The sequence below is a fragment of the Melozone crissalis genome, unplaced genomic scaffold, assembly GCF_028551555.1.
Source record: "Melozone crissalis strain CALT ecotype California unplaced genomic scaffold, PUWL_Pcris_2 ptg000006l_1, whole genome shotgun sequence".
NCBI classification, from domain to species: Eukaryota; Metazoa; Chordata; class Aves; order Passeriformes; family Passerellidae; genus Melozone; species Melozone crissalis.
The window spans coordinates 55,253,618-55,280,177 of NW_026535784.1; the positions used below are offsets into that span (position 1 = coordinate 55,253,618).

Here is a 26,560-nt window from a genome sequence, read left to right on the forward strand (position 1 = left end):
TCAGGGGTATCATCCTTCTCTTGTACTGTTTTGTTGGACTACAAGAGGATTGTCCTTCCTCTTTTCTGCTCCCTTTCCCCCTCTTTCTCATCCTGAAGATCCAAGACTTCCTTATGTATTTTCTAGATGAAGACAGACAGGTACCTGTCTAAAACTTGTCACTTCGTGTTGAAGTGAGATGCCCTTGCCTTCAGGGTTTAACTTTGCTGGCAGACCAGGATCAAGAAACAACTTATTTATCCCACATCTAATTGTTCAACTGTGGGCCTGACCAGAATTCACCACTGTGAATAAAAGACAGCAATGGTGTGCTAACTGGAAATAAACCAGTGGCATTTCATCCAAATTCACTGCTTCCAGTTTAATCATTGCTTCTTATTTCTGTGCTGAACATGGTTTGTCATTGTTTATACTTGGAGTTAAATGGTCTGGTAGCCATTCAGCCATGTTTACCTTTCACATTATTTTCCTTCTATAATTTGTAACAGGAGCATGATACAACACTCATTACACAACTTGAGATATACTTGGAATGATGAAAAAACCTGGGGCTAGGTTGTGCAAACAGGACTCAGCCCTGCCCTGGTGTATGCTCTGGGGAAAGTTGTGTTTTAGAAAGGTGGAATCACTTCAAGCTTCCTTTTATTACATGAGAACTGTGCACATTTTACCTCTGGGTTCACACACTCCCCGGAAATGGGTGGTCTCTTGAGTAAGTGTCACCTTTCTTGCAACTTGTACCTTGCCAGGTTGGAACAGCTGCTTTTACAGGCCACTGCAGAATATGTGCAGAAGAAGAGAGCTTTTTTTGTGTGTACCTGCATTGGAAGACCAAGGTTCCTTTTCCTGTGTGGTACTTTTGCAAGAGCCATCTGCATCCTGGCTCCTGGTTGGTGACTTGTTGCAGTGAGTCCCTTCTGATCTGATGCTCCTCCTCTGAGTGCTTTCCTGTTCACTTGCTTTCATGGTTTTGGTGGTACTTCAAATCAGGTGCTTCTTTTCTCTTACTCCTGAAAGTAAGAAGATCTGGCTCTATGTGCTGTCTCTCATTTGCCCCCAGGCTTGGGGCACCGATTTTCCTGATTTGGATTGTAACTATCCATGCAGTTGATTCCTTCTTATTCCTACCCAACTCCTTGCATCTTAAATTCCAACAGGCTGCTTTTGTCCAGCCTACCCCTCCCTAAAATTTCTTTCAATACCACACAGCTTTTGGATTTCTATCTAAGGCATTGTTTCCTGTTAAGCACACCTGACACTTTGTATCTTGCCACAGGGGTTCCCCCTCTTGGCCTGCACTCCCTGCCTGTACAGACATCCCATGGAGTCTGTTCTTTCTGCCATCAGCCCAGCCCCGTGGCAGCAGTGCAAGTGCAGCTTTACCCAGCAGTGCTCCTAGAGCCACCTCAGGACAGGCAAGGCTGTGATGGAAGCAGCAGGACTCTGGAGCCAGTCAGCTTGCTGCTCCTGCTCTCTGGGCTTTCCAGTCTGCTGAGAGAAACAGGGCCCATCTGCCTGCCACGTTTTGGAGCAGGGATAAACAGGAAAAGTAGTGACTGTGTCAAATTCCAGATGAACTTCTGCTTGGACTGCTTGTGCTGTCCCTCAGGACATGATCTGTGGTCTTGTGTCAGAAGTGCTGGTTGATCAGACCTTTTATTCTGGTTAGCTTCCTTGGAAATTCACGGTTCTTGCACCTAAACTCAGATTAGGTAGGGCCTTGTTTTTCCTTTGTTTAAAATGTGATTCGTCATTTTCTGCAAAAATTGCCAATGAAAAGTTTTTCCATATTCTTCAGTCAGTGCATTTTAGGAAAACCTACCCTAATGTTTATCCCTTCCTACTTGGTATGTAAAGCAGGCTTAAGTAGCTAGATATGCTCATTTGGTTTGGGGGTTAGTTCATTTGTTGCTACTAAGTATTTGGCTTATTATCAAACCATTTTACAAAGCATGTAACTGTGCAGCTTCCATTAATATACTTGCAGCCCTATCACACACAGATCATTTACCCCCATAAGGCTGAAGCATTATCCAATTACCAGCCAGGTTACCATGGATTACATCAGATTGGGAGGAAGGAGATGCAGTCAGATGTTATCAAACAGGGTAGGAAAGAGTTTGAGATCTTGGCTTGCTCAACATGAGAAGCAGAGTTTCAAGCAAGTATCTTATAGGGGAGTGAGAAATGGAGAGCAAGGAGTGTCCTGGTACTGTCTGTATCCAAATGGCTGTGTCAGTGCTTCAGCACTGCACATGGAGCCAGAGCCTTGTACACCAGCCCTTCCCTCCAAAAAACTGCAGTTTCAACCCGTATGGATTTGGTTTCTTTTCCTTTTTGCCTTCTCCCCACCTGAGAGAAAGCTGCTTTGATGGGGAGAGGGGAGTTCAGACTCTCTTTTTGGAGGTAGCTTAACATTGCTTTCAGAACAAAAAGCTGATGGCATTGCTCAAGAAGGAAGCTGTGTTGTAATATTTAGTTTGGAAATTCCCACTACTGAAAGTTGGAGGTTGCGCGGTAGGGAAGAAATTCCTGACAGGAGTCATAGGGCCATGGATACATTTCATTAGCTAGACTTTGAAGTGACCTTTTAGGTTTTCTGGGTCCCCACTGAAGCACATATTTGTGATGAGTATCAAGAAGCTTCACATTTAAATGTGCTGGAGAAACATGGGGCATAGGAAAAAAGATGAGGTGGCTCTTTCAGGTGGAATTTTTTAATAGCCAAATACTCGTACTCCAGGACCCCAGACAGAGATGAAGAAGCCCATAAAGTTTGCAGTGCCCAGGGTGGGTCTCCCAGGACAAGTGCAGAAGTCTCCCAAATTGCTGTAAAGAGCAAGAAATGGTCTGTTGTCCCTGTGGAAGATCAGTGTTGTCTGCTGGGATTACTGTAACAGTTGAAATTTTCTACTGGTTGAGTGTGTTTCTTGACCCAAAACCAATCCCATGGCACAACTTCTGGTGGGATGTTTTTTGTGGGTTTTTTTTCCTCGTTTCTCTAGTAGTAGTTACAAACAGTGTGCAATTGATGAATAGTTGTGTTCAGTGTGGGGTGTACCAAGAAATATTTAGTGTTGTAGATTTCTATTCTGTGCATGCATAGCTGTGCATGCACACCCCTTGATATCATTCAAAAGTGATAACTTCAGGTTGCCTGGCCGGGGTAGTGAAATGTGTGTTTATGATTCCAGGTATCCCGAAGTTGATTACAGCTGATATGGTCAAAGAAGGTGCAACTGTGATTGATGTAGGCATCAACCATATCCATGATCCTCTTACAGGAAAAACCAAATTAGTTGGTGATGTGGACTTTGAAGGTTAGTGAAACACACTTTATATAAATCCATTGGATAAATATATTGAAGTTGATAGCATTCATTCATGGTAAGTTTTTGGACTAGGCAGTGTCTCAAATAAGACTAGGTTTTCAGGAATTTTTTATAATGTGTTTACTTAAATAAGAACAAAAATTTATCTGCTATTAAGAAATTGCTTGTTAGTTAGGAGACAAAGTGTCACTTTAATTACAGGTACCAGCAACCCCTAAGAGACACAGATGAGCTCTTTGACACTGGTGTAGAAGGTGCTTGTGTCCAGTTCCTTTAATCTTTTGAGTTTGTGGAATGTTTGAAAAGTAATCAATGAAAACAATTTCTGCTCTTTCTCAAGCATAGAGTCTCCTGCTGTTCATAGCAACTATTATTAAACCACAGCTTCTCAAAGCCTCTTTTTGTTCTCCTCCTCTACACTTGTCTGTGAAAATGATAACTTGGCTTTAGAAATGTGCTTTATGCTAAAGTTTAATGTGTGCTCGTCTAAAGTGCTTAACACCTTAGTCCAGGCAAGCCTAACAGATAAAAATTGTTGTTACATATTGATCTTTTTATGTTTAACTTGTTGCAGAGCAAGTTCACAATGTAACTTGATTAAATATCTCTGCTCTGGAGGAGCTCCAGACTGGAATAGCAGGATTGTTGCACTTATTGGCAGGGTTGAGTGTGGGAAGCTTAGACAGCATTTACCCACATTATTAATGGTTCTCAACAGTTCCTTGTTTTGATAAGTATGAAAATCACCCACAGGTTTTTTTCCACAGTTATTAACATCTTGGCTGGCATAATGTTTCAAAGCTTAATTATATTCAGAATGGTTTTAGCCAGCTGTGTGTATTTCTAATTACATCACTCCCTTAGTTCCCTGCTGCTTTTATTCATCATGCATGTTACCTGTCTGTTAAAGTCTGTGAAATTACCTGCATGAATATAGCTGAGCGACTGTCTTGGAATGTGTTTGGAAATGTGTAACTGGATGTGTGCAACAGGGCTCCAGGAAAAGAAACCTTTTGGAGGACAGCTTGAAAAAAAAAAATTCCCCCTTATCCTGCCTGGATTTGTGGTATCACAAAGAAAAGGTTCTATTTTCTGTTTTCAGAGCTGAACTGAAGTACAGACAGTTTCCAGGTATTTGGTTATCTTTAGCAGGTAGGGGAGTACAAAAGCTGTAACTTTGGGAACGTTTCACGTGAACCTGCATCCTTCTTGTTTATTTCTCTTCAAACACGGGACCTTGTGCCTGCAATAAAGGTGACGATTCAGTGGCAAGGCCATGATTCAGAGTTTCAGCAATGTGCTGTATCTGTCTCATCATGTCTGCTGTGGGTTGTTCTCGAGATTTCACCTGGGGGGAGGGAAGATCCAAAAAAGAGGGAGGAACTTCAGCTTGGATTATGCCACTGCAGTTACAAGTAGCATTTCTCTGTGCATTGCCAAAGGGAAGCTGTTGTTGGTTCATTGGTATCGGTGAAAGTTTCACTGAATCTTTAACAACAACAAAAATCATCCCAGTGTATACAGTTCTGAAGACTAGCAAGTAAACCACCCTTGGCAAGTACTTGATCTGGCAGTTAGGAAATGGAACAAGCCAGCAAGTTTGTGTAGCAAATAATTTTATCCTTTTCCCCTCTTTGATCACTTGGCTGGAACTCTATTTAAGCCTGAGTGGAAATGGATTTTGCAGGTTGAGGCTAGGCACATAAATGGCTGTCTTGACATGTGGCACCTGTGTAACATCACATAGCCCACCAGTATGTATTGTCTCTTCATCCACTTCAGGAGAAAAATCTGGCTGTGGAGAGAGAGGTTTAAGTGGGCAATCAGTTCAAACTTCGTTTACAAAAACTAGAGGGAAATGTCTTCCTTCACCAGGTCATCTGGCTGAAATGTTCCTGTAGTGGAAATTAGTTTTATTAGGTGGGTGGAAGGTGTTTTGATTCAGTTGCTTATCTTGCAAGTACTTGGATCCCATCTTCTAATCTCTGCAAGGTAGGTGAGAGAGTTAAGTTTATTTTTATCTCTTTAACAACAAAAGGATGCATTTAATTTCTTTTTTGTCTGTCATTGTTAAATTCAATGTACACATTTGTGAAATTAACAGAATGCCTTTAGTAAGCAGTATTTGTGATTTCCCATTTCCCCACGTGTCCTCTTTATTTTGACACTCCAAACTGCGTGCACATCAAAAACCAGTAGTTGCTTGGTCCAGAATAGTTTACTGTGCAGTTCCCAGGTATCTAAAAGAGCAAGACAGGAGAACACTGTCCATGTGGAGGTCAGCTGCAAAGCACTGAGATATCCAGCCTGATACTGCAGGGATAAATGGAACTGCATGTGCTACTCTTCATGTAAAACTACCACAGCGTATGGAGAATCCCTGCTTATGTTAAGAATTCTATGCTCTGGGAAGTGGCTGTCCTCCCTTGTGGAGGCATCAGGAGGAAGAGTGAAGTGCCAGGAATGAGGAGAAGCAGTGGCATCCCTGTGTGATCCCCAGTGCCATTTTAGCTGCTTTTGGGCAGCAAGTTTCAGTTACAGAAGGGAGATCTGTTTCTCTGAGCAGCCCAGTGCGTGTGTGGGTGCACTTGGCCCTGTTTTATACGCTTTTGTTGCCACAACTATAATGCCAAGGGAGGAGGAGGGCTACAAGAACCAGGAACATGAAATAAAGCAACAACTTACCCAGAAGATTTAGCTGAAACAGCTCTTTTGGGTGGAGCATCATTTCCAGGAGTAACTGGTAGAGCAGGCTACTAATACGCTGCAGTAGTGGTTCATCTTTGCAAGTGGAACTGGAAATAGCAATGAAACCGAAGTTGCTTGTATTTCTTTACACTTCCTTCCAGATTTTTGACAAACAGCAGTGCTGATTGTTAGGTCTTGATTAGATGCCTATGTAGAAAAGGTATCCTTTGTGTGAGATTTTTTTTAGGTGATGCAGTTGTGATGTGAGTGGAGGGCTTTACACATGAGAACTGTTTTTTCTGACTGGACAGTGTGAAAGATTGTGGAGAATTGGTGCCACCATGAGCAGGGAGGGATTGCCAGCGCTGAAGAGCAGAAGAGAGAGCTCCAACAGGTGATTGATGTGGCCTGAGGTGATGGGCCTATATTATGCATTTTCTCTGCATAGGATTACCCACCATAGTCTTCAATTCCAATTAATTAGTGGAAGTGGTGGTCCTCAGGTGTGCCTTGGCAGCAGTATGCAGGAAACCTGGCCTCTGTGACAGCCACTGTATGTGACGGTGTTTGCTGCCTCTCTGCGTTCTTTGCGGTACCTGCCTGGCTACAGGCTGCTCCTCACTCCTTGAATCTTTTCCAAACTAGCTCCCTGTGCAGCTTTCCCAAACAGTGGTCACAGAAACAGAATGTGCATGTTCCAGATGCTTTTGCTATAACTTTAGTTAGTTCCTTTCTCAGTTGATTTCAAAGATCTGGCGTTTATTTTGCCATGGAGAAGAGCCCAGTCTGTGTGATCAGATCACCACATCACTGCCCTGCAGACCTTAGGGGAACCATTGCCTGTTGTGCTCCATGACTGCAAGGAATGAATCAGAAGGTTGGTGTTAGGCTGTGACAAAAGCCAGTAGGCTGCTGGCTAACTGGGGTCAGTGAGCCGCTGCATGGCCTGTCAAGGTTCTCCTGCACAGAAGAGGGTCTTGTTCAGCAGTGTCACTGATACACACTGTTGGAATTACAGCTCTGCACCAGAATTCCTTAGTTTTCCTTTATATTGCAGTTAAAATAGCTACAATAAGAGAAACAAGGATGAGAAGAAGCAGGAACTCTGAGAAATGGGGTAGATGCTTGCTGGTTGGCGTCCCACAGTGCATAGTGAGAAGAATCCCAGAACATGTGGAGCAGAACATGGGATATCTAGTGTGGCTGCTGAGCACTTGATTTCACACTTGGACAGTGCTGCAGGGATCTGGTGTAGCTTTACAGGGACTCGTAAAGCCGTGTGGAAACAGTGCTTAGGCAGGAATTACTCTGCATCACTTAATGCAGATGCACAGGACCCAGAACTGCCTTCAGGTTGAGACTTGCCATTGGTTTGTGTGATTAACCCTATTAGGTGTCTGATGTCCTCAGCTTTAAAGGAACCTAGGAATGAAGGGCTGTCTCCAAAGCAGTGGATCCTGTTTTTCAAGGAAACAATCTACATTTCATTTCTTCTGAAGAATCAAAGGAAGATTTCAAGGTTCTACAGAAGCTGCAAAACAGCAGCTCCTCCCCCATAGGTGTCTGATTTGCATTTTCCAGATTGTCAGGGGAAGGCCTGGGAGACCAGGGCCCATCTGGAGAAAGCAGGAGAAAAGCTGTGGACTTATTTACTTTGAAGTAACTGAAAGTTACTTCATTCCTGAGAAGCAGAAGCAGGACCTGATGGAACTGACAGCACACCAGCTCACCTGCCTACATGAGATCAGTCACACATTTACGTGGTGTCTGAGAACTGTGCTTGGGCCTATTTCACTTGACCAGGAAAGTCTATTGACGTTTTTGAGGCCGAGCTATCTTCCCCCTTTGGTTGCTGGCATTCATCTTGGAAAATTGCATTCACCATATCTGTATTTACTCTTACCAATGGAAACTTATCAGATGGCAATTTCCCCAGCACAGACACCTGTGTGTTCCAAAATCTGGATCAGCTTTTGTGCATGAGCTATCTGGGTGGTTTTATGCTAACTGACAAGAAATTTGGCTTCTGCCACGCCCCTCCACAGGGATTTCCATAATGGTATAATATGGGCAGAGGAATTCCCCAAAAACTTGGGAAACAGTGCACTGTGTGTTTCCTGCTGGGTAGGGTTACTAACACCACAGGCAATGCATGCTGTACCTGATAGTGACCTGACAGGCATTGAAAACCTTTCCTGAGGAAAGACAAGGTCTGGTTGTGGGTTGTCCTCTTTGTAGGTCAGGTGGGAGTAGTTTGAATAACACCATGAAACGAGGTAGGTAACATTGCCATGAAAACTATCATATTTCAGTTTAAAGTGCCTACAGTATTTTCTGTGTGAATGGCTGTGTTTTCTTCAGATGTGGGTATGTTTCAATAATTATGACATTAATCTGAAAACTCATAGTAACTGTATTAACTCTAAGCACCATTCTGAAATGGTAGGTACTTCAAAATAGTATTACTATTAAAAAGGTTAATTGTTTGTGTTTGAGAATATTGAGAAGTAATTGTCATATGATATCTTAATTAAATTTGTTGAATTTTACATCTGAAGAAAAACCACATTGTAGCCTGATTTCCTTTCCATATGTTTTAAGAGTATATCTGGTGGTGCCAGTCAACAGGGCAATTAAAACCTTCCTGGTTGTATTTACCGGCTCTCCTCAATGAGGGTTGATCTTCTGTTCTTTAATTCAGTGAGATATTTGCTGTTAACTTTGCAAATGCTCTCATGAGTTCCCTGCCATGGGGGATGTTCAGACAGCATTTTATTAATTTCATTTATATCTGGCTCTTCAAATCTAGTGAATATCATTTCCCAAAACCCCCAGTGTCCAATTTTTCAAATTCTGTTGTAATATTTTTTTGAGACCTTATTCCTGACAGTTGAGCACCACATAGATTCCAGAGATTCAAGATAAATACACTAAAAGGAGTAGCAAGTGATCTTGTTTGTTCCAAAGCCAGGTGCCTAGTTTTCAGTCTCTTAATCTCTTCTGATAGGCAGGCAGAGTCTGCTTTGTAGGGACTGCAGTAAAATTGAATGTTTCTGTCAGTTATGCTTGCTTAGGTGTCTCCTGTGTGTGAGTCTTTGAAAAAGCAAAGCTGCTCTAAGTGGGGAATGATTTACCAAGAACTTATTACTAAGCAAGCCAAAAAAAGCCCCAAACTAACAAAAAAAATCCTCTCATGGTGGTGCCCTAAAAAAACCTTGACTCTCAGTTTTAACAAGGTGAATTCCTACAAAGTTGAGCAGAATTCCTTTGCCAACAGCCTATAATTCTGATCAATGGCATTTTGTACAGTAGATAAGATGATCAAGCCAGGATTTATTGCTGTGTTGTATTAATTCCTCATACAAACAGGTTAACTTAAATGCACTCAAAGTGTACATTGAATTTCAATAGTCTAACATGACTAATGTTTGGAGCTACTTCAGTAAGATTTTCCTTTGTGATACTTCACAAAGAACCCGCCCCTTTGCATCCTGGTTTAACCTAGGCACCCTAGTAAAACTGATCTTAAAAAATGTCTTTTCTGGAGGAACTGAGTGTTTATGGCTGAAATTGCAATGGGAATTCTGCCACTAGAATTGTTTTTTTTCCTTGAAGAAAACTCTTGTCCTTGTCTCTAGTGTGAATCAGAAAAACAAATCAAACAGAAAATTGTACTCTCTCTCTCCAGCTTCAAGTTTCTTTCCATGATCTCAGGGTGTCTTTATAGCTTGTGGTGTAGGAGAACAGATTATGTGGCTGAGCCTCATCCCTAATGGGGTGCAGCTGTGTAAAACAGGTGACCATCATTAAAGGAAAATGAGCAGGGAATGCTGAGGTGCATTGACCAATCAAAAAGGAGTAAAAGGCCACACAGGTGTTGTACATGTGAGAAGCAGGGTAGAAAAGGTTGTACTGGGGAGTTTAAAAATGCTGATGCTTGAAACCATTCGTGATGTTGGTTGTGTGCCCTCTGTCACGTGGGGGACAGAGGCTGACTAGGTGACTTGGCTGCTGCTCTGCTGTGGATGGCAGTAGTTCCAGCAATCTCATGCTCTGCGTGCTGCTCCTCAGGAACAGAGTTGGGGGGGGGGGGTCACCTCCTTACCTACAGAATGGCATCCCCAGCTTCCATAGCCCTCCTGGATATTGGAGGTGTGGTGTCCCAGCTGACAGATGGGGGTGATGCACATCCATGCTGCTCTCCTGGGCTCATCCTGACCACCAGTCACACAGATGTTCCTGGGACAGCTGGTCAGCTGTGTCACATGGGCAGAAATTGCCCCTTACCAAAAGAATTCCTTGGGATTAACGTTCCATCTGTCTGAGCACAGGCCTGTGCTGCCATGGGGAGAGGGCAAGGTGCTGCAGGTAGATCAGCTGGAACAGGTTGTGCAGCCCTGGCCCAGAACTAGCCCTGGGTGATACATTCACATTAGGAGAAGAACCTTGCAGCCCCGATGCTGGCCCTGTTCCATCCCTGCCCTGGCTGCAGTCAAGCTTCTGCCCTGGCTGGTCCCTTCCCTGCAGTACCTGCCAGTCACAGTCTTTCCTGCATATGTGGGAAAAAAGGTTTGGAAGTGTTCTTAGTCAATGCCTTTTTCTCTTTTCTCTTAGAAGTGAAGAAGAAGGCTGCCTTTATCACTCCGGTGCCGGGAGGGGTAGGACCTATGACTGTTGCAATGCTTCTGAAGAACACACTCCTGGTCGCTAAAAAGCTCATTTACTAGAGCAAATGGGTTACCTTGGAAGAAGAATCTGGGTTGTTCTATTTATTGATACACAAAACACTTATTTTTTACTATAAATATATTTATTTCTACCTTGTATTTATTTTTACATGTCAGGTATGTTAAATCTGATGGTTTATAAAATGTTCAGATACTTTGTCTTTCCTCCTACTGACTTATTGTGAGCAAAATCGACTTGGAGAATGCAGCCTACACGGGTATGTTGGTGGTGTTGGAGAATGAAGAATAAAGCATAAATTACAACTTATGTATTGGGGCAGTTATCAAGGTCCTGTAAACACTTGGGACCTGTTCAAACAATATAAAAACTAAGACATGCTAAATATCTTTCAAATACATGGTTTGGGTTCTGAGGTCACTAAGCACTCTGGATGTAGTTCAGGGTCTTTAAATACTTTTTTTGAACGAGTAGAGCCAGCAGTGGCCAGGCAGTAATGCTGACATGAATGCAAATGTTCAGTAAATGCTTTAAAAGAGTCAAGCTTGAATGCTGGTGAAATTCTGACTTGAAACATCTGCAAGAGGTAAGTGTGAATAAGTAGCTAGAATTGAGACTGGAGTAATTTTTTTTCTATGTCTGGGCAAGTTGCTTTGGTGCCTAATAGTGCCATCTCATAAAAACCCCTCAAACTTGGCCAGTTGATTGGGCTGAATTTGATTGAAATTGGACAGAATGGAATGAAATTGATTGGAATTGAATGGAATGTATTTAAAACTTCTCTACATGTACAACATATATGTGTGGCAGGAGATCAAGAGGAGGAGAAAACCAAAGCTTTATCCCTCATGAAATATTTGTGTTAGAACTTTAAGCCATTTAATTATTCTCTTATTTTTCAAAACTGCATAAAGAGGGCTTTTTTTAATCCATGTTTTAAGCCTTGCCTTCAATGGCCACAGTATTTTGCTGGTTAGAGAAGAGCACGTGAGATGAGATCAGTGTGCCTCTATTCCCAAAGCTGTTTCTTGGATGGATCTAGAACAGTTACTGCTGAGATGCCAGTTCAGCTGAATGTGTGCATGGTGACATTCCCACTGAAGGCACTGGTAGACAGTTAGGATGTCTACATCTGCACCAGGATTACTGATTTATTTTCATCAGGAGCCATAGGTGTTTGCTATTGGGCTATAGTTAACTTGGAAGGGGAAGGAAGAAGACTGTGGTTAAGTTCCCTTGCTGTTAAAGGGGAAAATGCCTTTACTGTGATAAGTCAAGGTGGAGCATCCTTTCCATGCTCACTGTTCTTGTGATGGATTTTGAGTTTGCTCTAGCACAGTGTTTGCACAAGTTTGACAGGATTATTGCTAAATATACAATGCCAATGGTGCAGATGCTTGTCTTTTTAAATGTAGGTGGTAATATAAATTTATGTGGTAATGTAAGTGGTAGGAGGATGAAGGCACCTATGGAGACTGTACTTGGACTCATCAACCCATGTCTGAAAGATGGAATAAAACTTGTTTGCTGTTACCTTGGTCTTGCTGGAGGCTGTTGATGTGGTTTGGGGCATGGTTGTGTTCTTCCTTTGTTTGTGTTCAATCATTGCTGTGTCCATCTGTTTGCACTGATGTTTGTTTTCTTCGGTTTAACTGTGATCATCTCTGTGATTTTTGTCAGAGTAGCCATTTAAGGCACTGTGCTTGTATTCCTTGAGTGAGCCTGCCTGTGTCATGCCCTCCAAGCAGGTCACTGTGCATGGTAAGCCTTTCCCTTGATCCTGTGGGAGCTGGGTTAGCATTACAGCACAGCCTGTGGGGCCTGGGCTTGGCTCCACTACATGCTGTCTGCAGAGCTGCTGGAGGCTCCCATGAGAGTGCTCTCTGCTGGGAGAACATCCAGAGGGAGCATCCAGAGGGAAGGGCCCATTAGACAACCCAGAAAGCAGGCTGGTGTGCCTGACCTGGTCAAGGTTTGTCCAAGGACAAACGCCCTGCGGCAGACAGAGCACAGCCTTGCCCATTGCAGCCTTGTCCCAGGCCTACCGCACCCGCTGTGCTGCCTCATGACAAAGCCAGCCCTCGGATTCAGGCCAGATTAAGCTGCCATTGTGCAGCTGAATGTTGAAAGCAAGGCTCACCAACCTCATCCCTGCTTGGGACTGATAGCAGAGGTTATCCGGGTAGGCATAAACACTCCTGTCCGTCCAGGGAGTGTGCAAGTCGCACTCAATCAGTGTGCAGGCATGCAGTAATTTAGGATAGCAAAGGAAGGGAAAAACCTCCTGGAATGCAGTCCATGAGCAGGAAAGGGCATAATTAAAATATGCATAACTAGCTTGTGTTTTTCCCTGAACACGTGAAGTGGTTGGATGTAGTCCTACGGATCACTGAGGAGAATGCCATGGAGAGGGAGGATGTGAGCTGATTGGAGTTACCAAGGCACTTATTAAAAGGCTTTGGGTTTTAAAATCTAAAAATTGTGAAATGTCTTTGCTGCTTGGAGCTCACAGTTGAGGAAGTGAGAGTTGTTGCTGAGGTGAGCCATGTACTGCTCCTTTGGTCCGTCAGGTTGTGGATGTCTCAGTGTGTTACTGAACTGGGATTTTCCAATTAACTGCTCTAGTCCGGGCACATCAGTACCCTTCACAGAGACCAGTCCTACTTGTCCCAATCTGCCTGTGACCAAGGAAGCTGTACAGTGTTTGGAGTTGTGGAGAGTGGTTTAGTACAAGAAGCATGTTTGACAGGTCAGTTCTAGAGACCCTGCAAACACTGTGTAACAAGTATGAGTGTTTGCATTAAGCATAGTCACTTCTTGGAGAGGCGGAGATGGGCTTTTCTGGCAGAAATGAAGGGCTCTGCTGCTATGGGAGGCAGCAGTTTACCTGCTCTTTCAGCCTGTGTCACTGCTTGTGCCTGGCCAGGTCTGGACTTGTGCCCCGCAGCTCTAGCCAGCAATCCCAGGCCTGGCACTGGCTGGTGGGCTGCCTGGTTTCCCGGGCTGTGCCCAGCCAGGCTGAGTGGAAAGTGATTAGCACAGCCCTCGGGCTTGCAGGGCCTGGGATCAAAGGCCTCCCGCTGGCAGCCACTGATGAAGAACACCATCCATTATCTTTGTGCCTCATCGCTTCCTAATCTTGGCACTAGCTGTTCCCGCAGTTCCTCTTCTGGATGGCAGGGACTGAGAGATGGGAGGAACAGGGGAGCAGAGCAGGGACTGGTGTCTGCACTTGAACTCCAGTGTAGCATCCTGAGGGTGAATATCCTTCTGGAAGTAATACAAGACCTGTATTATGAGGAGAAAAAAACACCACACTTTCAGTCGTGTTTTGTTTGGCTCACCTTTGTTTGGCTGTTTTTTTGTTCTTCTGCACTGTCAGATTCTGGGTCTCGCTCTAAAACTGCACCTTTATGCCCACAGGTAATAGGAAACCAGGGTTTCAAAAGAAAATCTGATGCCATTGCAAGATAATAGCAGTTTCCTAAATAAATGTGTGGTTGCCCCGGGGGTTAGGTTGTTACCAGATGCACCTTTTCTTGATTGGTGAGAACAGGAGATGACGCTTCCTGGAGTATAAGTGCAAGAGAAAACACGGGAGCACAGATAAGCACAGCAAGCAAGCCACCTGGAAAGAAGACCTGAGAAGGTGTTAAAGCAGCTGCCATGGCGTTTGGAATGCTAATCTATATTTTGCTGAAAGGTAGGTTTGGAAGAGGCTTTTCTGTGTTGTGAGGTGCCAGGGTTTGTTAAACAGAAACAAAGCCTTTCTCCTTCTGAAATAGGTGGTGGGGTGAGAGGTGTGCAGAGATGTAGGAAGCAGAGCTACTTCAGCCATTTGAAACCTGGATGAAATTTTAACTGATGGGGTGTAATTTAGACTCTGAAAATAAGCTACTTGAACTGGTAAATAGGTGTAAGGTTGTACTATGCTACATGTATCTGTGCTGTAAATTGTGCAGGATAATAGAATGGAAAATAGGATGGATTTGTATTTTGGGACACTTGCAAGCCATCGTTTGTTGTCCCACAATCATAATTATGCTGTGTTGAAAGGAAGTTTGAGGCTAGAATGTTTTAAATGAGTTGTTATTGTATTGCTGCCTTCTCTGGGGTTTGTTTGAAGTGCATCTTGTATGAAGTGCTTTCTGGGTGAAATGAACCTTGAATAGATACAGAGTTTTCTGTTCCAGTAAGCATCTATTTGCATTACACAGCAATGGGGGCACTGAGTGAAGAGTCCGCTATTACCGCTTCATCCCTCAGCACGGACTTACGGATTAATTGGACAAAAAACAATGCTGAAGGTATTGGTTTTTTGTTCTGTTTGTCTCTGTTAATCTGTCAACTGGGGGAAAAACCCAACCAACAAAATAAAACTTCCAGCAAAATCTGTGATGCTCCATCCCTTGGACACTGTGGGATTTGTGAGACAAGCTGATTTCTTCATGGAGCCTTTGAAGCCTCTCTGGAGTAAGGGCTGCCACCCAGCTGGGATAGGCTCAGCAATGAGCAGCTGAAGGATCATTGAACTCAAGTTCAGTCATGATTTGAAGGATACATTTTAAGGCTGATGTCCAATTTCTGTTACTTTCACCTGGTGCTTGGTTTCTGTCTGTCCTCAGCACGCACCTGAATGAGCGGAAGTGAGAAGGAACAGGCACAAAGTCAAGCAATGCCTGTCATGAGTTGTTACTCAGTAGTTTCTGTCTTTTGTTGCAGTTTTGCTTTTGGCTGTCTGGGCTTTCACAGCTCTCATCTGAGTGCTGGCTCTCTCTTCTTCCTTTCTCTTTCCTGATTGAAATGTGAACTCAGGCTCTTTTACCTGCCAACCTCTGAGAGCAGAGCAGTGTTTATCCTGCCAGCTGCATTGATGTTACCTGAGATGCTGGTGATGTCATTGCTTTTGGAGAGCTGTGCCATCTGGGAATGAGGTTTTGGCAGGTCAGTAAAGGAGGAGAGGAATCTAACTGCGATACTTTTTAGTGTCTCTGTACTTTGAAAGGTGTATAAACCTGCATACAAATAATCCTCTGTCAATTCTAAGTCATCACAGGACGTCTTCCAAGCCTTTTTTAGTAGATCCATAAGCTTTTTATTATTTTCTCATAACAAGTCCAGCTGTTTTGTTTTCATTTCTGATCTCTTGTAGTGGCAGAGTGTTACATATACATTCATCCACACACATACTGTATGTGTGGGTTCCTTATACATATACACATAAAATGTGGATACACACACTTGTATGCATGTGAAATTGGTAAGGTGTTGGTTTTTGACCACAATACTTTGGTTTATCAGTGCAGCACTGTGGTCTGGTTTAGTCTGTGACATGATTCTTGCTGAGCTGCATACAGCAAACAGGAGGATAATGAAGTGGAAATACCCTGTGGCTTGTTAAGTGCCCTGTTAGTGTTGTTTCTAGAAAGCAGGAGCAATGGGTCATGTTTCAACAAAGAGGAGACTTATTTACAGGGTCACAGCCATGTCCGCAGTAGTCTGTGAACTTTTGTTGCACCTGGAGCTGTGGTAGTCAACTGGACACCAGCATTTTCCTTTAAGAGAATTCCACTCAAAGGTAGTAAAGGAGGCTCTGGAGCTGGGACTGAGCCCTTCCCTGCCTCCTCCTTCCCACTGCCTTTCCTCCCTGATGCACCATACTTGTGGACTGAGCTGTCATGGTCTTACTGGCTGACTCCTTTTGTTGCCAGTCTGTTAGTTTTGGCAAGCCCAGGCTTCCAAGTACCTGTAACCCTGATTTCGTGTCAGGTCTTGCCAGGTGCATCTCTTTGAATGACTCAGTTGCAGGCAGCTGTCAAGTGCTTACATGGCATGTTTCTCTCTCCTCATGTGACATGAAAGGGCACATGGACCTGTTTATTCAACAGCTTGTTTAGGATCTAGGCGGGCAGTATGATAGGAATTAACATAATGCTCTGGGGTGGGCTAGGAAATCATCCTTTTTGTTTTTGAGACTCATTCTTTCAGAGGTAATTTGTACTTTTGCAATGTCAAAATAATTGGCTCACGGAATTTTTGTGTGTAGACTTAATAGGTGATGTTACCCACAATGGACCAAGCTGTTCCTCCTGACAGCGAAGGAGGAATGTGCTGGTCTGTCTCAAGTGCTTTCTAGGCAGGCTGCTGCTCCGGGCTGACCTGGGTTTCTAATGACACTGGCACTCAGGGAAAGGGGTTCCTGTGCCTGCGCAAAGCCAGGTTTCCTGCAGTGTGGGTAGGTGGAAGTCTGCCACCTCTCGGCAGAGCTAGCATGAGCAAGGAGAGATTTTGGGATGTGGCAATCCATCTGGTCAAAGTTGGGGTAGAGGTGGCTGGGGATTTTGTGCCTCTGGGATGTGAATTTGTACCTTCCTCATGTTTATTTTCTTTCTTCCCCTCGTGGAAGAAATGGAAATGAAAGGCTAAACCTGTGCAATAGACACCTTCTCAGGGCCTAGGAGAAGAGCAGTACTTTGGGTAGTGGGAAATGCTGGCTGAAGTCTCCCATTGAAGGATATTTTTAGTGGTTTTCCAGTGCACTTTGTGCTGAAATGGTGATTCAAAACAGTTAGTGCCTGAATGTTTGAGGAGGCTCCTGGGAAAAGTGTGCATGTGCCATTGTCTGTTTTCTGAAACTCTTCCCTGTGGAGCTTAGGTAGCTCTTCTGCAGGTACTTTAGACCTAACCAGAGTGGGCTGTTGAGAGTCTCTGGCACCCTGGATCTCCTTGGCATGCTGAGCCCTGCAGCTCTGCTGCCCACATGCTTTCCTTTGTGCTTTCCTCATCAGAGAGCAGTGTACAGTTCTCCTGTGAAGCCAGTAGGGTCATCCATCTCTTGCCCCAAAATCTGTCTTTTCATCCTGAAAACTGCCCTTTCTTAACTCCTTCCTGAAGTCTGTCCCACTAAGGCCTGGTCCTTGGCTGACTGTACTCTTAGCCAACAAGCCTGTATCCAGAGATTGTCAGCAGCCTTCCCAGAAGTAGCCCAAAAAGAGCCAGAGCTGGACACTAAACTCCTGTTTAGCCAGCACCAACTTCCTCACTTGCATTGTGTTTCTAGGCCCCATAGTGTGAAGAGAAACTTGGGGGTAACTTTTTCTCTGTGGAAGGATGGCTAAGATGCCCTTTTCTCAGCCATTAGAAGTTAATTCTGAAACAAGACATGCTTCTCCCACCTCTGTAGCTTTTCTGAGGAAGTGCAGTAAGCCAAGGTGTCATTTTTTCAAGCAGACCTGAATTGTCACTTGTTCTCTCTAGGTCTCATGCTAAGCTGGGAGTCTGGTTACTCTGTCAGGTTTGAGAGACACTGTTCTCAAAGGAATTGTTTGATCTGAGTGTCAGTGATAGCATCATGCCTTTTGGGTGTCCAAACCACATCATTCACAGCTCAAGCTGAGAGCTGCTCTAGTGAGAACAGCTGTTTGCCATTGCTTGTCGCCTCAGATAAAGCTGCAGAGAGGAGGAAGGAAAAAACCTCAAAAACTACTTAGAAGAGCACACAATGGAGGTTCCTGCAGTTAGATGGTTCAGACTGGAATTTGATTGGGAATTTAGGGGATTGGTGCTGTTAATCCTGACAAGTGTGTGGTGGGCTCACAAGTTGCCCTCAAGGAGGCTTGAGGCTTGTGTGTGTGGCAATGATTCCATGATTGTACCATCTCCAGACCTTGATTCAGCACTTAGTCAGAAAGGAAGGGTTCTGCTTGCTGTACCTTTGAGTCACCTTTGTTGGGTAGACCTTGTCACCTTGCTGCAAGATGTTATTTTTGTTGTGGTCATAACTGAAAGCTGCTGTTGACATGCCCTCTATTAGGAAATCACCTTCAGCTGTCACTGATGCAGTCCCCTGAAATAGCAAGTCATTGCTTGGATACCCCACCCCACCAGTGATTCCTGGAACTGGGTAGAGAGACCAGTTGGAACAGATGCCTGCAGTGATGGCAAAGCTTTGGAGCTTTCTCCTCACCTGCTGCACCCCTGTTCCTGTGACTTCTTTATTCCCATTTGAACCACCGTGAATAAGGGAATAAGGTAGTGTTTTCTGTGTGAGAAGTGTGCTTGCTGACTCAGTTGTGTAGAATTCAGCGCAAGTTCACAACCTTGCTGGCCATGGACTGTGCTTTTGCACAGCAGAACCAACCAGGCAGTCTTGGCAGCTTAAAACTATCCTGGGACACTCAGCTAACATTGAACCACGGAGAAGGGAGAGGAGGGAGGAGTCCCACCATTCATCTTCACCCAGATCTGATAGGCAGGAGCACCAGAAGTGCAATAGTTTGTCTTGGGACAAGGAAAAATTTGCTATTAATTGAATCCCACCTGGGAAGGATACTGAGAGTAATTCAGTGCTCTCCTTGTGTCCTAAACCCCTGCTATTACTGGGGAAGTTTTTCTGATTGCATTGCAGATTGGATAGTGCTGATGTTACCCTGTGTGAATCTCCCATAGTAATTTCTGTACATGTTGCTCAGGAGCGGATGGTTTATTTGCAGTTAGTGCTTTCTCAAAGCTGTGCTGGACTGTCTGGAAACTTGCTCTGTTCAGTGCTTGACTGAACCAGCTCACGGGACACCACACAGTAAATTGACATACGGAGTGTTTGCTGCACATTGTCTGTTCTGCTCCGAGTGTGAAAATATGTTCAAACAATATTCTGTCCTAAAAGTAACATGACTTTGTTCTGTTTCACAGTAGATTATTCAGAGCAGCCAAAGCTCTTGAAGCTGATGCAGACCTGCCTTGAGGAGCACCACAGCTATTGTATCAATGGGCTGTGCGCCTTCCACAGTGAGCTGAGGAAGCCCATATGCAAGTAAGGAATGCTGCCTGTTATACCCTGCTTCAAAAATGGCACTGGCATTGATTATTCATGTGCTGCATGTGCAGCTTCACAGTGTCAGTCAGATATTTGCAGGATTAAACTTTGTCACAGACCTGAGTGCTGTGGTGTTTCAAGACCGCAAACAAGGCTGCAGTACTGTGCTAGTGGAAAACTGAGGAATGGAGAGGGGGAATTCACAGCTTTGTAGGTCACTGCCATGGTGGCATCTCAAATCACAGCTGGTACTGGAATTAGTAGTAGAGGAATCAATAGATGTTCACAGTGAGTATTAAGAAGGGAACAGCACCTTCCAACATATCAGCTCTAACTGCCTTATTCCACAGCTCCATACCAACCAGAACCATGGTGTCCTTATAGTTCTCTAGGATGCTTAGTGCACAGCCTTGGCCTCTGGAGACATAACAGCAGCTGAGGATCTGCAGAGCACAGTGCTCTTGGTCCACACCCTGCACAACCAGGGGATGTTTAGACTGTGTTGCTGCTGTGACTGCAGTACTCAAGCCAGCTTTAACCTAGATAAACTGGGACAACTGGTAGTCTTGGTGGAGGGAAGAGGTTCTGAGTGAGCAGCAGGTTCAGCCCCTCCTTGATTAGACTTCTTGTGATCTGTTTGAAACTGATGTAAACTAATATGTATTTGAAATAGAAAATGAAACAAGCTCTGAATGATTTTTGCGTGATGTGTATTTATTTTGTAGGTGCCTTGCAGGTTATAATGGAGAGAGGTGTGAACATTTAACACTAAATTCATATGCACATAATTCTTATGAGCGCTACATTGCTGTGGGGATTGGGATTGGAATACTGACCAGTGGAATACTCGCCATCATCTACTGCTATGTAAGAAAGAGGTATGGGAAATCTGGAGTCTTCTGATTACATTGATCTGAATTTCAGTGGGCAGAGTTTTAGGGGCACTGGGATTGTGTCTTCACCTGCCACTAACCTGTGGTGTGATTTTCAAGGAACTAACTCTCTATACTTCTGATTTCTGATCTACCAGTGGTGCAGTTGTCTGAACTGTGGGGCTCCTCTGGGCTACCCAAGTGAGTTAGGGGACTAGATTTTGGTTCTGTGAGGCTGCTGCAGTTTCAGGTTTGGCTGATGCAAATCACATGCTGGTATCTGCTTCAGATGCAGGAAACTGCAATCCCCCTACAAGGTGTGTGTGGGTGAGACGGCACTGTGAAGCCCTGTGCTGGAACTCTCACCGGTTTGCCTGCTGAGGAGGAAGGCCCCCGCGCCATGGGACAGGTGCCCCGGCCCTGCCGAGGAGATGAGCCCGAGGGAACGGCGAAGGAGCGTGCCAAGGGAACTCCTGCAGCACTGACAGGCTCTGGGTGTGGTTGAAGAAAGACTTCCTCTCTTGGGTGAGGGTGGATGGTCCCCAGGCCCAAGCAGCTGAGGACACTGCAGGCATCTCAGCACTGTCCTGTGCCTAGTGTTTGCTCTGGGGGAAGGACTGGTTGGTTTTAGCTGTTTTCAGTCATTTCAAGCACTCATACAGTGTTCTGCTTTGGTCTTGTGTGTTCTGTTTGGTTTTTTCTTTTTTTTATCTCCTCTGGAGGATAAGCACCACCTCCCTCATAGTGGAGCTGTATTCTGGACATCATGTGCTGACCACTAACCATTTGGGTTCTGATTTTGTTGTCTGCTGGCTGTGTGTGGATAAACAGTCCTCTCCCAACCCAATGGTTACCCTTGGTGGGCTGGGCCATGTATGGGCTTCTGGTGCCATAAAGGACAACAAATGTTTTGGACTGAGCAAAGTGTCTGGTTCTCAAAACCATCCTTAAATTAAAATATAGAGACTAGGCAATTCTCCTGGAAAATCAGACCATGACACCTCTGGGCATGGCATGTTCTTATTGTTTTCATAAGCAAAGCAACAGGACACCTTTCTCAAAATGGATTGTGGAGTGTGATTGTGACAAAGAACTGTCTGCTTCCCAAACATCCTACAGCAGGTCCTCAGTTCTGTGGAATTTCAGGCAGAACATTGCCTTGCTGCACCCTGATTCCTGCACAAGACTTGAATTGCTAGAGAAGCTGGAATTTTGATATGAAACTTCACTACAGTTTTTCCCAGGAAACAGACTTTCTCTATTCCATTTGCACATTATGGGGACAATGTAACCACTCAAATAAGAAATTATTTTAGGGATTCAGTTCCACCCTGGACTAACAGATTGCATATCGGATGCTTGGTTCCATTCATCTTATCTACAAAGAGTTGGTAAGGTACAAAGATTTGGTTCAAGGAAAAGGGAAGAAAATTGGTTCTGAAGATGATGGCACTAACTGGGACGTCTCACAGACAGCTGGAGTGTTTGCCATGCTGATGTGACTAGAGATGGCTTTCAGACATTTTCATTTCAGCTGTTGCACATTGTAGACTCATCTGCTGTGCTCAGCCATCTACCAGCGAAAGGCAATTGGTACTTTGAAGTCTTGTGGAGTCATATTGGCTCCAAAATTCAGGTGCCCTGCTGAAAGTTCAGTTTTTTGGTTATGTGAGTTAATTTTGACAAGAGGGATGCATGTTTTTGGTTGAAAAAACCTGTGTATTTGTGAGACTACAGTGACAATGCTGAAATGTGTATGAAAGGTGGGGTTTGAAAGGGTAAAGGTGCATGTGGCATGTCAACGGTCTGAAGTTCAGGGGCTTCTTATGTGGGCATCCTTATCAGTAGCTGAGCCATCTTGGCTCTGTGATACCAGTAAATAAAACAGCACATCACACACTGCTTGGAATCCCGTGTAACAGAGGGAGCAAGCAGCATATGCACACACAAAAAGGATTGCTGGTGAGAAGTGGATGGACACCACTCCTCTGCACATTGACACCATTGTATTCATCCCTCAGCCTTTTTGTCTTCTTCATCTCCAGTCAAATCTTCAAATCTTTGCACTGCTTGCTTTTTTCCATTCTTCTGACCTTTTCTTAAGTTCCACTGCTGGGTAACTTGTGCTTGTGACTATCTTCAAGTCAGCTTTTGGTAGTGGCCCTATCATTTTGTGTCACACATATGTGGTGAGAGGACAATTAGGTATAAATTACAGTCTGCACATCCTCACAAATGCAAAACACCCTTCACCCATCTCACATGGAAATGGAAGATGTGCATGTCATTAGGAAAACACAGGTGAGAGATCCTGCTTGTTGGTCTCAGGAGAAAATGGTGGAGCTGAACATTTAAAGGACAAAAAGCCTCAGGGTTTTTGTCACATGAGTGAATCTGCCTCTCCCCAGTGAGTTGTCTCTTGTGCTCACACTGCTGGTGTTGGATTCACTTCCCAAGGACCAACCCCTCTCCTTTGCAGAGGCTGTCTTGGAGCAGACACGCACCCTACACAACTGCCTCAGGGGGTCTGTGCACTTGGCACACAAGTTCTTAAGGGCATGAGTTGGAACATCTGGACTTCACCTTGCCCAAAGAGTACTGTTGGAGAGATGCATTTTGATTGCACGTTCTCTTACTGATGTTTGTTACACCCCTTGTGTACCAGAGGCCATGCAGGTGCCCTGCAGGATGTGCAAGTGCCTTTTCACTGGTTTTACTCATTGCAGTGAGCCATTTTGTACCTACAGCAACATACTCTGATTTTTTTCAAGTTTGGTTACTCGTAAGTGAAAAGGAAGGTCTACTTAAGGGCCACAATTCAGCAGGAGACTACATAGTGAAATGTTTTTCTAGTTGTCTTTCAGGCCCAAGGAGGCTTTGGAAGTGAGAGTTTGCTGGTATTTTTTTGCCAGTGGAAGTGGAAGGTGAAGCACCAGGTAAGCCTGTGCTATGCAAAATGAGACTTGGTGTCAGGACAGCATGAGAATAAAATAGAAAGATGACGATGGGAAGAAGGCAAGGCAGGAAGGAAAAGAAGGTGCTTGCTTTATTTTAATTCTCTTTTTTCCGAGTGGAGTCATGGCTTCCAGCACAGTGTTTCTCATCCCCTGGGTGCTGTGTGCCCACCCTGCAGAAGCACAGCCTCAGAGCAGGCCCCAGCTGTGTGTGAGGCATGGCTGCCTGACTGACTCACGGTGCACTTGGGCTGAGGGAATCTGCATGGCCTCACATTGCTGCAGGGAGTCAGGCCTGCTGAGCCCTTCCTTGATAAGTGACAGATGCTGCCAGCCTGGAATGGTGTGCTGCTGCTTACGATGCTGAATTTCCTGCAGAACTGGCCTGTCAGAGGATCAGGATCATCTTTCCTAGCTCATTTATCAGGCTCACTACTCTTTGTGTAGTGGCATAATTAAGAGAGTCATAAGCTTCTTCTTCCCTTTCCAGCTGCACGTGCCAAAAACTATCATTTCAAGAGGAGCCTCTGCTTTATGTGACTTTTAGGTAGGGCTGCTTCAGCTGTGGGAGGCAGCAGCTTGGCAGGGGCGGCAAACCAGAGACATCAAAGACCAGGATATTCCTTTCTCAAGGACAGAGCACTTCCCCTGTGAATGATCCAGGCTGGTGGAACCACACTGGCTTTTGCTGCAGCACATCTCTCATGCTGGGTTGCCCTTAAGCTACCCAGTCCTGAACCTGCTCCACTGGCATCTGCAGCCATTGTGCGGGTGTGCTGGGCTGCCACTGGAACATCTTCCCTGTATTCAGCTCCCATTTTCTGCTCAGCTGTGTGGGTGGCCTACAAGTTTCCCTGATCCCAGCAAGGTCTGTTGCAAACACTGGGATGTAAGCCTGGGGACAAGATGGCTTTAAAGACATTTGATTTGGTTTTGGAGGGAAGTGTAAGGAGTTGAATTGATGCTCTGAGTGCACAGTGTCCCTGTCCCTCCTGCTGGCTGGGGCACTGGTGGCTGGCACACAGGTAAGAGACAGTTTTTCCTTGGAGGTTTTCTGTTATTCTTAGTAGCCCACAGTATATTTGGAAAATGACACACCAGGGTTTGTTCTCCATCCCACTTACAGTAAAAGTACAAATCTCATTGGTGCTGCTGCAGCAGTGCAACCCTGCCTTGTGTTTGTGTGCTAAGAACCAGCTGTGAAACTAATCACTTCTAAGTGACTCTGAACTTCATGCAAAAAAAACCCAAAACAAGACTGAACCCCCCCCCCCAAAGAACCCACTCCAACTCTCCCCTCCACCTCCAACAAAACCCCAAAACCAAAATCAAACCCAAAAAATCATATTCCTCTTGGCAGAAGAGCTTTGTAATTCTTTGTACCTGTTATATGTTTTGTTTCATTTCTGGTCCATGAAATACACTGTAGCATCCCACAAGGAGAAGGCTAATTTGGTAATGCCATTGATTTCATAATTAAGTTCAGAATAACTCCTGTTGCCCCTGAAGGTTGCAGTTCTTAATGGATTGCCTTTAGACCATCCCTAGGAAGCAAGGCTTTGAGAATGATGTTCGTTATTCTTCTGCGAGTTCTTTTAAGAAATGGTGCTTGGGTAGATCAGTAACACAGTAAGTGTTAAGAGACAGGAAAGATGGGTCAGATTTGGTAACATGCAAGTTTGAGGGCAAACAGCTAGAATTTCTTTCTGAATATTCATGTCAGTTTTCTCTTGTGTGATAGGAGTGCAGATTTACTATTTGTGTTTTAACTTTTAGAGCTGTCCTGAAAAGTATCATAGCAAAGTGTAAGTACTAGAGAGCAGACAATGTGCACGATAAATAATCTGAAGGATTCCGATTCAGTCAGAGCTGGATTCAGTCAGCTCCAGCCTTGTCAGAGGCAGGGTCTTCATAGCCCTGCTGATTTCAGTGAATGCTAGCACGGAACCCAGTGCTGGCTGCTCCCTGGTCTGTGTGTCACAGAGCTCTGGTGTGGCTGCTCTTACCTGTCCTGAGCCTTGCTTGGAGAAGGGAAACGCCTGTAGAGGTCCCTATTGTACTGCAAATCCAGGAAACCGCTTGGGACTCCTCCTTTATGACCCAGTTGAAGAACAAAGGCAAAAAAGTGCAGGTACTCATTAAAATCTCAGTGTAAGTAGTCATTAATTATCATGACAGCAATAAAATCTTGTACTGTGACTAGACTTGGGGCTGCTCCTACTCTCGCTGAACTGAGTGGAAGGGAGAGCAGGTTCTGTGAGCAGCAGACCTGGCTGAGCTGGAGGAGGTGTGCATGAGAGGGGACTGTTCACTGGGCTGCTCTGCGAGCTCTGCTACTCCGGGCCCTTTGGCTCTTGGCTGTGCAGGGAAGAGCTCCCTCCCTCCCTGTGGCTGCCAGGGTTGGGAGCTGGGGCACAGGCTGGGTTTGGTTGAGAGCAGGGTTTGACTTGGTATGAAGCCCATGGCCTGTGGTTAAGCAAACCTCTAAATGAGAGGTTGCTTGAGTCAAATTAAGATTCTAATTCCATTTTTCATAAGTATAAACATAAAAATAGCCCATGAGACACAGTTTCAACAGACAAATTAGGGTTAAAACTGCTCTAAATGCTTATTCTCTGGAGCAGTTTGGGATGAGCTGAACTTGGTAGTTGAGGTATGTCTTGCATAGCCATTCTGGGGGAATTTTCCATTTGATGGTTTGGGGGTTTTGCCCCATTATGGAATTAGGGCCATCTGTGAATGGTCACCTGCCTTAGCTCTGGGCTCAGTTTTCTAGTTCATAAAAAGGTTAAAGGTATCCAAAGGCGAGGTTTTGATTCCGTGTCTAAGGCCAAGTCACTTAAATGCTAATTTTTAATCAAAACTTCTTGTTGAATTTATCTGGTTAGTATTGGCAAGGAAGTTTCCTTGTATAGATTCCCCAGTGCCATTTCTTTGCCTTTCTATGAAGGTGTTTTGTCCTTTAATAAGCAGAAACACAGTTTACTGCATTTTCAATACCTGATATTCAAATGCCAGCTGTGTTTCCTGGCTAGGACTGAGCAAAATGTGGCATGGCAGCATTTCCCCTGTTATGCTCTTTGCATAAATCTGTTATGCTCTTTGCCCTTTTTATAATTGTTATTCAGGTTTTTTTGGGGGGCACAGGGAATGCAAGAACCTTCCTTTTTCCTCCTTCTCCAAGGCTGTTGTGCAGAGAGGCCTCTCCACAGC

At 44.6% G+C, this 26,560-nt stretch overlaps 1 protein-coding gene across 3 annotated transcripts in view; it reads left to right on the forward strand.

Annotated features, from left to right (window-relative positions):
* The window catches only part of LOC128950910 (bifunctional methylenetetrahydrofolate dehydrogenase/cyclohydrolase 2, mitochondrial-like), a 37,630-nt gene extending 13,152 nt beyond the window's left edge, over positions 1-24,478 (forward strand). The window contains exons 7-11 of one of the 3 annotated variants that reach the window (XM_054295960.1): positions 3,195-3,320; positions 14,924-15,013; positions 19,398-19,518; positions 20,247-20,399; positions 20,683-24,478. In XM_054295960.1, coding sequence (XP_054151935.1) covers positions 3,195-3,320; positions 14,924-15,013; positions 19,398-19,518; positions 20,247-20,399; positions 20,683-20,737 — 545 coding nt within the window. In that variant the 3' untranslated portion in view covers positions 20,738-24,478. Of the gene's footprint in view, positions 1-3,194; positions 3,321-10,634; positions 10,983-14,129; positions 14,354-14,923; positions 15,014-19,397; positions 19,519-20,246; positions 20,400-20,682 lie in introns of those variants that run through there. The other 2 variants (XM_054295959.1, XM_054295958.1) reach the window with 2 other exon arrangements.
* Positions 24,479-26,560: the final 2,082 nt, after the last annotated feature.